Source organism: Somniosus microcephalus, chromosome 6 (assembly GCF_052327205.1).
Source record: "Somniosus microcephalus isolate GS21.2 chromosome 6, FLI_Smic_1.0, whole genome shotgun sequence".
NCBI classification, from domain to species: Eukaryota; Metazoa; Chordata; class Chondrichthyes; order Squaliformes; family Somniosidae; genus Somniosus; species Somniosus microcephalus.
Genome location: NC_140992.1, coordinates 50371303 through 50385577, shown reverse-complemented (window position 1 = coordinate 50385577; position 14275 = coordinate 50371303). Strand labels below are relative to the sequence as shown.

The 14275-nt window shown below is 51.5% G+C and overlaps 1 protein-coding gene across 1 annotated transcript in view; it reads right to left on the bottom strand.

Moving 5' to 3' along the window:
• LOC147115705 (erythropoietin-like) overlaps positions 1 to 14275 on the bottom strand; it is a 66250-nt gene that overhangs the window by 46857 nt on the left and 5118 nt on the right. The window contains exons 2-3 of the mRNA XM_085990186.1: positions 6405 to 6485; positions 5411 to 5575 (exon numbers count right to left, since the gene is read on the bottom strand). Coding sequence (XP_085846312.1) covers positions 5411 to 5575; positions 6405 to 6485 — 246 coding nt within the window. The remainder of the gene's footprint in view (positions 1 to 5410; positions 5576 to 6404; positions 6486 to 14275) is intronic.

Below are 14275 nucleotides of genomic sequence, written 5' to 3'. Positions count from 1 at the left end.
AGAAGATGGCGGTCGAGGGGCGAAGATGGCGGTCGAGGGGAGAAGATGGCGGTAGGGGGTAGCAGACGTCGGTCGGGCAGAACTGATGGCGGTCGGGGGGAGAAGGTGGCGGTCGAGGGGAGAAGATGGCGGTCGAGGGGAGAAGATGGCGGTCGAGGGGGGAAAGATGGTGGTCGAGGGGAGACAATGGCGGTCGGTGGGACCCGATGTGGTTGGGGGAGCAGATGGCAGTTGGGGTTAACGGATGGTGGTTTTGGCGAGAAGATGGTGGTTGGGGAAACAGATGGCGGTCAGGTGGAGAAGATGGCGGTCGAGGGGAGAAGATGGCGGTCAAGGGGAAAAGATGGCGGTCAGGTGGAACTGATGGCGGTCGAGGGGAACCGATGGCGGTCGGGTGGAGAAGATGGCGGTTGAGGGGAGAAGATGCCAGTCGAGGGTAGAGGATGGCGGTCGGGGGGAACCGATGGCTTTCGGGGGGAACAAGATGGCGGTCGGGGGGAGAAGATGGTGGTCAGGGGAGAAGATGGTGGTCCGGGGGTGCCGATGGCGGTCGGGGGGAGCAGATAGCGGTCGGGGGCAACCGATGGCGGCCGGGGAGAGAAGATGGCGGTCGGGTGAGCAGATGGCGGTCGGGGGGAACCGATGGTGGTCGGGGGGAGAAGATGGCGGTCGGGGGGATCCGATGGCGGTCGGGGGAGCAGATGGCGGTTGGGGGGATACGATGGTGGTCGAGGGGAGCAGATGGCGGTCGAGGGGAGAAGATGGTGGTTGAGGGGAGAAGATGGCGGTCGGGGGGAAAGATGGCGGTCGAGGGGAGAAGGTGGCGGTCAGGGGGGAAAGATGGTGGTCGAGGGGAGACAATGGCGGTCGGGGGGACCCGATGCGGTTGGGGGAGCAGATGGCAGTTGGGGTTAACGGATGGTGGTTTTGGCGAGAAGATGGTGGTTGGGGAAACAGATGGCGGTCGGGTGGAGAAGATGGCGGTCGAGGGGAGAAGATGGCGGTCGAGGGGAGAAGATGGCGGTCGAGGGGAGAAGATGGCAGTCGAGGGGAGAAGATGGCGGTCGAGGGGAGAAGATGGCGGTCGAGGGGGGAAAGATGGTGGTCGAGGGGAGACAATGGCGGTCGGTGGGACCCGATGTGGTTGGGGGAGCAGATGGCAGTTGGGGTTAACGGATGGTGGTTTTGGCGAGAAGATGGTGGTTGGGGAAACAGATGGCGGTCAGGTGGAGAAGATGGCGGTCGAGGGGAGAAGATGGCGGTCAAGGGGAAAAGATGGCGGTCAGGTGGAACTGATGGCGGTCGAGGGGAACCGATGGCGGTCGGGTGGAGAAGATGGCGGTTGAGGGGAGAAGATGCCAGTCGAGGGTAGAGGATGGCGGTCGGGGGGAACCGATGGCTTTCGGGGGGAACAAGATGGCGGTCGGGGGGAGAAGATGGTGGTCAGGGGAGAAGATGGTGGTCAGGGGGTGCCGATGGCGGTCGGGGGGAGCAGGTAGCGGTCGGGGGCAACCGATGGCGGCCGGGGGGAGAAGATGGCGGTCGGGTGAGCAGATGGCGGTCGGGGGGAACCGATGGTGGTCGGGGGGAGAAGATGGCGGTCGGGGGGAGCAGATGGCGGTCCGGGGGGAACGATGGCGGTCGGGGGGAGAAGATGGCGGCAGGGGGGAGCAGATGGCGGTCGGGGGGAGCAGATGGCGGTCGGGGGGAACCGATGGTGGTCGGGGGGAGTAGATGGCGGTCGGGGGGAGCAGATGGCGGTCGGGGGGATCCGATGGCGGTCCGGGGGGAACGATGGCGGTCGGGGCGAGAAGATGGCGGTCGAGGGCAGCAGATGGCGGTCGGGGGGATCCGATGGCGGTCGGGGGGAGAAGATGGCGGTAGGGGGTAGCAGACGTCGGTCGGGCAGAACTGATGGCGGTCGGGGGGAGAAGGTGGCAGTCGAGGGGAGAAGATGGCGGTCAGTGGGAGAAGATGGCAGTCGAGGGGAGAAGATGGCGGTCAGTGGGAGAAGATGGCGGTTGAGGGGAGAAGATGGCGGTCGGGGGGAACCGATGGTGGTCGGGGGGAGAAGATGGCGGTCGGGGGGAGCAGATGGCGGTCGAAGGCAGCAGATGGCGGTCCGGGGGGAACGATGGCGGTCGGGGGGAGAAGATGGCGGCAGGGGGGAGCAGACGTCGGTCGGGCAGCACTGATGGCGGTCGGGGGGAGAAGGTGGCGGTCGGGGGGAGAAGGTGGCGGTCGGGGGGAGAAGGTGGCGGTCAGTGGGAGAAGATGGCAGTCGAGGGGAGAAGATGGCGGTCAGTGGGAGAAGATGGCGGTTGAGGGGAGAAGATGGCGGTCAGTGGGAGAAGATGGCAGTCGAGGGGAGAAGATGGCGGTCAGTGGGAGAAGATGGCGGTTGAGGGGAGAAGATGGCGGTCAGTGGGAGAAGATGGCGGTCGAGGGAAGAAGATGTCAGTCACGGGGAGAAGATGGCGGTCGGGGGGGGGAAGATGGTGGTCGAGGGGAGACAATGGCGCTCGGGGGGAACCGATGCGGTTGGGGGAGCAGATGGCAGTTGGGGTTAACGGATGGTGGTTTTGGCGAGAAGATGGTGGTTGGGGGAACAGATGGCGGTCGGGGAGAGAAGATGGCGGTCGGGGGAGAAGATGGCGGTCGGGGGGAGAAGATGGCGATCGAGGGGAACCGATGGCAGTCGGGGGAGAAGTTGGCGGTCAAGGGGAGAAGTTGGCAGTCAGGAGGAGAAGATAGCAGTCGAGGGGAGATGATGGCGGTCGGGAGGAAGCGATGGCGCTCGGGGGAGCAGATGTCAGTCGGGGGGAGAAGATGGCGGTCGGGGGGGAACCGATGCGGTTGGGGTAGCAGATGACGGTCGGGGGAGCGGATGGTGGTCGGGGGAAGCAGATGGCGGTTGGGGGGAGAAGATGGCGGTCGGGGGGAGAAGATGGCGGTCGGGGGGAGAAGATGGCGGTCGGGGGGAGAAGATGGCGGTTGAGGGGAGCAGATGGCGGTCGAGGGGAGAAGATGGCGGTCGAGGGGAGAAGATGGCGGTCGAGGGGAGAAGATGGCGGTCGAGGGGAGAAAATGGCGGTCGGGGGAGAAGATGGCGGTCGGGGGCGAAGATGGCGATCGAGGGGAGAAGATGCGGTCGAGGGGAACCGATGGCGGTCGGGGGGAGCAGATGGTAGTCGAGGGGAGAAGATGGCGGTCGGGGGGAGAAGATAGCAGTCGAGAGGAGACGATGGCGGTCAGGCGGAAGCGATGGCGGTTGAGGGATCAGATGGCGGTCGGGGGGAACCAATGGCGGTCTGGGGGAGAAGATGTCAGTCTGGGGGAGAAGATGGCGGTCAGGGGGAACCGATGCGGTTGGGGGTAGCAGATGACGGTCGGGGGAGCAGATGGCGGTCGGGGGGATCCGATGGCGATCGGGGGGAGAAGATGGCGGTAGTGGGGAGCTGATGGCGGTCGGGCGGAACTGATTGCGGTTGGGGGGAGAAGATGGCGGTTGGGGGGAAAAGATGGCGCTCGAGGGGAGAAGATGGCGGTCGGGGGGAAAAGATGGCGGTAGAGGGGAGAAGATGGCGGTCAGGGGGGTAAGATGGCGGTCGAGGGGAGACGATGGCGGTCGGGGGAGCAGATGGCGGTCGGGGGGAGAAGATGGCGGTCGGGGGAGCAGATGGCGGTCGGGGGGAACTGATGCGGTTGGGGGAGCAGATGGCAGTTGGTGTTAACGGATGGTGGTTTTGGCGAGAAGATGGTGGTTGGGGGAACAGATGGCGGTCGGATGGAGAAGATGGCGGTTGGGGGGAGAAGATGGCGGTTGGGGGGAGAAGATGGCGGTCGAGGGGAGAAGATGGCGGTCGAGGGGAACCGATGGCGGTCGGGGAGAACTGATGGCAGTCGGGGGGAAAAGATGGCGGTCGGGGGGAAGCGATGGTGGTCAGGGGGGTACGATGGCGGTCGGGGGGAGAAGATGGCAGTCGGGGGGAACCGATGGCGGTCAGGGGGAGAAGATGGCGGTCGGGGGGAGCAGATGACAGTCGGGGGGAAAAGATGGCGATCGAGGGGAGAAGATGGCGGTCTCGGGGAGAAGATGTCAGTCGAGGGGAGAAGATGGCGGTCGGGGGGAACCGATGTGGTTGGGGGTAGCAGATGATGGTCGGGGGAGCGGATGATGGTCGGGGGGATCCGATGGCGGTCGGGGGGAGAAGATGGCGGTCGGGGGGAGCAGATGGCGGTCGGGGGGATCCAATGGCAGTCGGGGGGACAGATGATGGTCGGGGGGAGCAGATGGCAGTCGGGGGATCCGATGGCGGTCGGGGGGAGAAGATGGCAGTAGGGGGGAGCAGCTGTCAGTCGGGCGGAACTGATGGCGGTCGCGGGGAGAAGATGGCGGTCAGGGGGGGAAGATGGCGGTCGAGGGGAGACGATGGCGGCCGGGGGGAAAAGATGGCGGTCGAGGGGAGGAGATGGCGGTCGAGGGGAGAAGATGGCGGTCGAGGGGAGACGTTGGCGGTCGGGAGGAAGTGATGGCGGTCGGGGGAGCAGATGGCAGTTGGGGTTAACGGATGGTGGTCTGGGCGAGAAGATGGCGGTCGGGGGAACAGATGGCGGCTGGGGGCAGAAGATGGCGGTCGCGGGGAGAAGATGGCGGTCGAGGGGAGAAGATGGCGGTCAAGGGGAGAAGATGGCGGTCGAGGGGAGCAGATGGCGATCGGGGGGAGCAGATGACGGTCGCGGGGAGCAGATGGCGGTCGGGGGGAGCAGAAGGCGGTAGGGGGGTGCTGATGGTGGGTGGGAGCAGATGGTGGGGAGGAGCTGATGGCGGCCGGTGTGGGGGTGTCCAATGGTGGTCAGGGGGAACATCGGGATCACGGCGGGTGGGGGCAGGTTTACAGGATTAGCTTGTTGGGCCTTTAGGAAACACTCCTGCTCCTCCTGGCCCACAACAGTCCTGTAAAGGCACTTAAGTTATGGATTCAGTCCTCCTTGTCACCTTTCACCTGTCCGGTTTCCCGAGGCTTGGGAAACCCGGCCATCGTGAGTTAAAAATAGAATCGCTGTTCAAATGAAGGCAGGCAGCCTCATTATAATATTTAAAAGACCAACCGCGTCCCCTGAGCAGATTGGTCACCCGACCCTCCTCCCTCCTCTGTTAAAAACGGAAGTGGGCAGGTTCGAGGCCGGTTGAGTTCCTGCTTCAGATTTTTTGAACTTTAACATCTGACCCAACCCCAACTCACCCATTTTTGGGAGTTAAGATTCAGGCCATTGTCTTTTCCAACAGAGAAGCTTTCATAGTCTGAATTTTAATCCAAGTAAATAACATAAGACCAGAGAAAATAATCTATAAGTTTCCAATAAGCTGAACATTACATAGGAAACAGATAATTTCTTAAGTACTTACCGGCACATTCATCAGTTGTAGTATGTGAATAAAAGTTCTAGTATTCCTGTAAATCTTATCTAAGAGAGGTACTGTGGAATCATTAGTGATAAAATGTTTTGCTGTCTGCGTTGCATTAGAAAGCATGATTAGGCCTGCCTTAATTTCCTCATTTTTCATACGTTTCTGCAAAACAAAGTAATATTAAAAAAATCAGTGTTTAAATAACTCCAGGTCTCAAGTTCAAGTTACAGTTTATAGGTACACAGTGTAGTTAGCTTGGCCCATAAATACCATGCTGCTCCATTTGCGAGTTGCCTTTGAGCTGGTTTGGCAGTGATCAGGCTGTCACTAATGGCGCTGAAAGTGTATAATTATGAGTTCATTGCACTGTTGATTCCAGATTGGTGTTCCTATGAAAGGGTGTGTGTTATGATGTAAAATTATACAATGATATCCTAAAACATAAACATGACACCATATACAAATGTGAGCCCCACAATTCTGGCAGCTATTTGCTTCCCCTATGGTGGAGTGTTATTCTTACTTAATCCACATGTAATTAATTCCCTCTTGAAAGAAATCATGTATTTGCCAGTGGGATAGTCAGGATCCTATAATGACCTAGAAGAGGTCCAAGTGAGCAGTTTGGGTACAGAATAACATTATGTTAGAATTTGTTTTTTTCCCTTAACAGTCGTCAGGTGCGACATTCTACACGTGAAATGTATCTGTTTATACAGTCAAAGTAATCGGAGAACTGAAAGCTTATATTGTTTTGGGGAACTGAATGAAAATTCTATTCAACTTTTTTCTTTGCGATTTAAGAAATTGCATTTTTAACGTTGAGAGAAATTGTTTGTGGCAATCTTAGAAACTATAAATCAGTGCGTCCTCAATGTTAAAACTAACATCTCCAATCATGTCCTGCCAGAACGATTTAATTTTTTTTAAAGCCCTGTACTAATTACACATATTATTACTGGATAGACACTTTAATCATTTGGGTACTTACACTTTTGGACCTCCATGCTCGCAGATTAAGGCCGGTATTTGGAAGAGGAATTGCATTAGGAAATTGAAATATCCGGTTACACTGTATGAAAAGACAAAACAGAAAAGACTATTGGAAATATTCTGGAAGCACTGCTGGGATAACAGAGGGGCGATTTTACAAATGCATGCTCCCAGCAGGGAACCTTGCACATGGGAGTGCAAATTTGTAAAATTGGCCTTTAGATGTGAACATTTTTCTTCTTCAATTTTCTCCCATTCTCTTCACCCCCAAAGGTATTAGCTCCCTTACTGGGGTATGGTTCCATACTCTCCCTTTGGTACTCCACCCAAATGTCCTTCATTCATATCCGAGCCATAAAAATATCTCTACTCTTTTAATGTTGCCTTCATACTTTCAGGGTTAACTGAAGGGCAGACCAAGTGGTGCGGATTCAAGCATTCAAAGGCCATGCAAATAAGTCAGGAATGACATCTCCACGCCACCTCAATCATTTCCCCATGTCTTCGCAAGCGGAGCACACCTACAATTAAAGGGTCTTATAACTTGTACTCAGACCCCCTCAGATTCGAGCTGCTGAGAGGGGCAGGCAGCAATGGCAAAGAGGCTATAAAAGGGAAGTGCCACCTTTTTTGCCGGCAGGAAGACTCGAGGCTGCAGGCTTTTGGGATGTGGTTTGTGCACAGCAGCCACAAGGCCCTGCATGTAGTGGCTATTACTGCTGCTAGAGGCCTCTTAGGCCTGCAGCAGTGGTTGGATTTGTGCCCTGTTTCCAGCTGCGAGCTCCTGGCAAAGGGTTGGACTGCACATAGGGTATGTTGGGCTGATTAAAATTATTTAACCTCAGAAATATGGGCTGATTCAAGTCAAGTGGAGTACTTTAACAGAGGCATTAATCCTTTTACCAATTTAAAATAAATAGCTTAATGTCGCCATTAAAAGAGCAATTAGTGGAACGTCCTTCTAATATGTTACAGGTTCATTCACTAATATCATCACCAGTAACTTCAAGCCTAATTTCTCATTCATGAATGTAATGATCAAACATAAAAACTTGCATACAGTAAAATATTAATCTAATCGCAGAAAGGTATTTTCTTTGAACTTATCCATGATGAAAAGACAGGATTATCAGTTCAATGAAATTATAATAATTGTAATCTTTTACTGCACTTTTAAGTTTACGGATAATATAAGTGGATGTTTTATAGCAGAATGTGTAGTATATTCATTACGTTGTCTCCCAAGTCTAAGATTGATTTTGGCAGCTCTTCCAATCAGAATTCTTTGACTTTGAAACTCAGGCATTTATTTTTATTTGTTAAATATGAGCTCATCAACTTTTTTTTGTCATCAATCCCTCCCCCCCATTCCCTTCCTCTTTTGAAGGTGTTTATTTCTTGGTGGAGTACAGTTTCACTGGTCCTGGATGCTTTCAGGCAACTCACTCAAGGGACCATTACTCATGTGTGAGTCTTGATAGTGACTATTGCTAAGCTATTCATTCGTGAGGGATATCACGGCCAATCCCAAACCTATTTGCCCCTGACATGCACATTTACACTTCCAGCAAGGGTTGCTGTACAGCAATCTGCAGTAGGAATAGGACCTATTTTCCTGTCTCTAAGCTAAGGGCAGTAAGACCAGTTGTAGTACCTGTACTGCCACCCTGCTCGTTATTCATTACACGGAACAGATACCAATCTCAGAATGGTACCTGTAGTATAACAGCCACACACTCCGGAACAGGCACAGACTGATCCCATTCAAACACACAGGTGCACAATAGTATTACAGGCTAATTAAAAGTCTCAGACACTACAAATTGCAAATTGTCACTACTTTCATGTCGAAAAACAAGGTTGACAAATTAAAGTTAAAGAAATTGTCTTATTCTTAGAGGACCAAATTAAATGCAAACAGCTCACTGATCATAAGATCATCACACTTCGACACTGGAGGGCAGATTTTCACTTCAGATGGATAAGAGGCGGGCGGTGGGCAGCAGGCAGAGTGCTTCTGCCGCCCGCTCATTGTTGCTATTTTTAGAGGCCCGGGCTTCACTTACACAGCGGCAGCAAGCTACAGGTGGCAAAGTGGGCGCTGCACTTCAGCTCTCTGGTTGTGGGAGGACGGGAAATTGTCGGGCTCCCATGCCGAGCCGGACCAACAGTCAGAGCCATGGGGAGGAGAAGGCGATCCCGGGTGGGGGGGGAGGGGGGGTGGAGAGGGCCTAGGATGAGCCGACAGTGGGCTGGAGCATTTTTTGTGTCCTCCTGCCCCCACCAAAAATTAAATTAAACATTGCCTGGTGCTTTTTAATAGTCCTCCTTCAATGTAAGACGGACAGAAGCACCTTTCTTTTAGCTAGACTGGTCTCTGTCAAATATTTATCCCTAGGACAATAAAAGCTTTACTACACCTGCCTGCAATTTACTAAAAAGCTAACACAAAGCTCCAGTTATACTTTCAACTTTGCAGATTGCATATGCAATTCTTTATGGTTTACACTCAGGGACTACCCCAACTCTATTCATATGCAGAAGGTATTAATTTAGCTGCCTAACATATGATATCCTGAGTTTTGCTTTCCAGCTAAAAGCTGAACCTGATTTATTTCAGAGGTTTCCAGCAGCTTGATGTGAATTTCTTGAATTCCAGCTTCAGGGGAACATATGGATATTTTTCTACTGAGATCTGGTTGGAGTAAATAATTCCCATATACACATGATCAGCTGAACTTCTACAATCTCACAAATTTGCTGGAAATTTGCAGCACAAGTATAGCTATGCTATAAAGCAAGCTTGCAAACTTGGGAGTAATAAAGAGTAGGTCTGTATTATTGTTGTTTATATACTCTTGCAGAGGTAGCCAGTGGGATTTTCAACTGAATGGCCTAGAAATTGGGTATAGCCCCGCTTGGGGCGTTAGAACATAAGAACATAACATAAGAACATAAGACGTAGGAGCAGGAGTAGGCCATACGGCCCCTCGGGCCTGCTCCGCCATTCAATAGGATCATGGCTGATCCGAATCTAGACTCACGTCCACTTCCCTGCCCTCTCCCTGTAACCCCTAATTCCCTTATCTGCTAGGAAACTGTCTATCTCCATTTTAAATTTATTTAATGTTGCAGCTTCCACAGCTCTCTGGGGTAGCAAATTCCATAGATTTACTACCCTCTGAGTGAAGAACTTTCTCCTCATCTCAGTTTTGAAACGGCAGCCCCTTATTCTTAGATTATGCCCCCTAGTTCTAGTCTCACCCATCAGTGGAAACATCCTCATCGCATCCACCCGATCAAGCCCCCTCACAATCTTATATGTTTCGATAAGATCGCCTCTCATTCTTCTGAACTCCAATGAGTAGAGTCCCAACCTACTCAACCTTTCCTCATACGTCAACCCCCTCATCTCCGGAATCAACCGAGTGAACCTTCTCTGAACCGCCTTGAGAGCAAGTATATCTTTTCTTAAATATGGAAACCAAAACTGCACGCAGTATTCCAGGTGTGGCCTCACCAATACCCTGTATAACTGCAGCAAGACTTCCCTGTTTTTATACTCCACCCCCCTCGCAATAAAAGCCAAGATTCCATTGGCCTTCCTGATCACCTGCTGCACCTGCATACTAACTTTTTGTGTTTCATGCACCAGGACCCCCCAGATCCCTTTGTACTGTAGCACTTTGCAGTTTCTCTCCATTTAGATAATAACTTGCTCTTTGATTTTTTCTGCCAAAGTGCATAACCTCACATTTTCCAACATTATATTGCATCTGCCAAATCTCTGCCCACTCACTTAGCCTGTCTATGTCCTTTTGCAGGTTTTTTATGTCCTCCTCACTCACTGCTTTCCCTCCCATCTTTGTATCGTCGGCAAACTTGGATATGTTGCACTCGGTCCCTTCCTCCAAATCGTTAATATAGATTGTAAAGAGTTGGGGTCCCAGCACTGACCCCTGCGGAACACCACTAGTTACTGATTGCCAGCCCGAGAATAAACCATTTATCCCAACTCTTTGTTTTCTGTTAGATAGCCAATCTTCCACCCATGCCAGTATATTACCCCCAATCTCGTGATTTCTTATCTTGATCAGTAATCTTTTGTGTGGAACCTTGTCAAATGCCTTTTGGAAGTCCAAATACACTACATCCACTGGTTCCCCTTTATCCACCCTGTATGTTACATCCTCAAAGAATTCGAGCAAATTTGTCAAACATGACTTCCCCTTCATAAAACCATGCTGACTCTGTCCTATTAAATTATGTTTATCCAAATGCTCTGTTACTGTTTGCTTAATAATGGACTCCAACATTTTGCAAACCACAGATGTTAGGCTAACTGGTCTATAGTTTCCAGCTTTTTGTCTACTTCCCTTCTTAAATAAGGGTGTTACATTAGCAGTTTTCCAATCTGCCGGGACCTTTCCTGAGTCCAGGGAGTTCTGGAAAATAATCACCAATGCATCCACAATCCCTACCGCCACTTCTCTCAAGACCCTAGGATGTAGGCCATCAGGTCCGGGGGATTTATCCGCCTTAAGTCCCATTATTTTACTGAGTACCATCTCCTTAGTGATTTTAATCATGTTTAGCTCCTCCCCCCCCATTGCCCCCTGTTTGTCCAGTGTTGGGATATTTTTAGTGTCCTCTACTGTAAAATTGGCGCAGCGCAAAGTTTATAACCAGACGCAACTTATCGCCACCTGGCGCGATATTGGGTTGCATCGCCCCTAAAGGTGATTGAGGCGCGAATTCAGGCATTACACGGGACTCCTAAGGCGCTAAACTTCCGGCGCAACCCAATATCGGAGCGGACGGGTGCAGCGCAGGTGCTCTCAATTACCGATGACCACGAGACTTCCAGGCGCCGGCCAGCTCTTAAAGGGGTGGGTCAGTCAGCTTCAGCATCCACACTCTGCGCCTTGCAGGCCTCAGAATCGGTGCAGGCCCTTCTCTGGCGCTAAAAACTTGGACCAGATGCAGAAGGTGAGACAGAGAGCAGAGCGCTTCACCAATGAGGCTCTGGAGCAATTGGTGGCCGCAGTGGAGCGCTGGCGAGATGTTCTCTACCCAGACAATGGCAGGAGGCCGAATCATAAGGACTACCGACGAGCTTGGAGGGATGTATGCCAGAGGGTCAACTCCAGCAACATGGTGACCAGGAGTCCTGTCCAATGCAGAAAGAAATTCAACGACCTCACTCGGGTCGTGAGGGTGGGTGTTGTTTCTGCAAACTTCTGCATCCCTTCATTTGCACCTGACTTTATGGCTACAGGGTGGCCTGTGCCCCATTGGCCATCTGCCAGCAAGCACCCATGGCCCTTTCTGGGCACACACATGCACATTTGACTCAAGGCATCATGTAAGGGCTCTTGCACCATGGGGGGCATGAGATGATCACTCAGGGCATCAGGTAACATAACTTCCCCTCCTTTCCCCTGCAGTCCAAGCTGGTGAGGATTGGCAAAGACCAGCTTCGCACCGGTGGAGGACATCCACAAGTGGTCACTCTCACGGATCTCGAGGAGAGAGTCCACCAGATTCTTGGAGGATGTCTGAGTGGTCCTGTAACCACTGCAGCTGCCGACCCCATTGTCGACAGCGATGGTAATGTTCTCACCTTTTACAACTGTCTCTTTCCACTTGTTCCCCCCGCCAGCATGCTTTCTCACTGTGGACCCATGTCATAGCCTTGCCGCAATCTGGCATCCCTTGCTGCGAACCTGTCCTTTTGCTAAAGCCACTCTTCCACCTCCCTGCTTTCAGATGCTGCATCACCAGCTCGGGAGCCGGGCCCTTAAGCTGCCAGTGCCAGTGCCTCCAAAGGCTCAATGAGAAAAGTACTGTCCAACAGAAGGTCAGCAACTCTCTCCAGCAACGATCAGAATGGCCAGCCCAAATGGCTGCAGCTTTTATACTAGTGCTGTCCCCTTTAAATAGCGCCCCCCGAGTCCGAGAAGGGCCTGGGAACGCTCCATCCAACTGTCACTAATAGTGCCAGGCAGAAAGGTTGCGGGCGCTACCGAATATCCGGTCTGGGGCGCCAAAAAGGCCTTGCACACTGAAATGACATCATGATCTGCCTGCGCCCGCGGGCGCGCGCAAAGAGTTAGCGCCAGCGCTAAAAGGATACTCAATATGGGAGGTGGCGCTATATTCACTGTGCCCGCCCGAAAATTGGGTAACGCCCCAATTCTCAGGCTCTTTAGGCGCTAATCGCTGGCGCTACCAACCGAATTTCTAGGCCAATGAGTTGAATTGATGAATCCATATCCTAGCATCTTGATGATAAACCTACTGATGTTTTCTGAATACAAAAAGAAAATACTGCAGATGCTGGAAATCTGAAATAAAAACAGAAAATGCTGGAGAAACTCAGCAGGTCAGGCAGCATCTGTGAAGAGAGAAACAGTTAACGTTTCAGGTCGATGACCTTTCTCAGAACTGTTCTGAGTTCTGATGAAAGGTCATCGACCTGAAACGTTAACTCTGTTTCTCTCTTCACAGATGCTGCCTGACCTGCTGAGTTTCTCCAGCATTTTCTGTTTTTATTTTGATGTTTTCTGAAGGTTGGCAAACAGTGTCTGGCCTTTGCGTGCTGAGAATATCGGCCCTAAGGAATTGGCTTTAACTAAGTTCCTCGAATTGCCAATCAATATTATGCCAGTATATAGAATCATTTGGCACAGTACTGCCACCTAAATACTGCATATGACTCATTCTACAGGCATCACTGGATGAAAATCAGCTGATAAAACATCTGTTCTCTATTCAAAAGTTAAAACATTTCAGACAGTGAGGAATGGCAACAAGCCTCAGTCTGCTAATCCCGCAGAATCAAACTGCAGTTGTGATAACTTTCACAGACTACTCCCTCCTGCAGGAAGTCTCACTCCACTTTGCTCCAGTATCAAGCCAAGCCCTGATTTTGGATGCAGATCACATTTACACTACAATTGCAGTGTTGGTGCAAAGTGAAATTGCTCCCCCCACCACCCCCCCCCCCGACACTGCAGTTGTAGTATGGATGCATTATAGACAATTAAAAGAATGGTTAAGAAATGGTGCAATGGTTAGTTGGAGCTGTGTTATAGAATAATTGAGCATTGGTTTAAGTCTCTGATTCCTAATGTGTTGAGTAATTAATCTCAGATGTACCATCATTCTGGAGCACTAATATGAATCGTGGCAATTTCACACAGTGAGCAAAACAGGAAAATCATAAGGAGCCTCAGCCTAGCTACTCTCATGCTTGCTGATGGGATTGGCAGAATAGTGCAAGCAGGTCACCTGCCTGCCTCTTGGCTGAATATTGTGAGTAGATCCGACACAGAAGCAGAAGGTGAGAAAATAGAAAATAAAAGAAAGAAATTGGATTTATATAGCGCCTTTCACGACCTCAGGATGTCCCAAAGCACTTTATAGCCAATGAAGTACTTTTGAAGTGAAGCCATTGCAGTAATGTAGAGAAATGTGGCACCCAATTTTGCCCACAGCCAGGTCCCACAAACAGCAATGAGATAATACCCAGATAATCTGTTCTCAGTGATAATGACTGAGGGATAAATGTTGGCCAGAACACTGGGAACACCGGGAGAATTCCTGTGTTCTTCTTTGACTAGTGCCATGGGACCTTTTACATCCACCTGAGATTTCTTATCCACAAGACAGCACCTCCGACAATACAGCACTCCCTCAGTAATACATTATAACAGTAGTTATTAAATAGATGTATATTCCATAAGATGCTTATATACGAGTACCCAGACCTGCCTATATTCGTCTCCATATGCAGTAATGTAGAGATACCACCCGCATTTGTCATTTAAGTTCTCAAGCTTTGGGTAAGCAATCTTACTCAGGTGT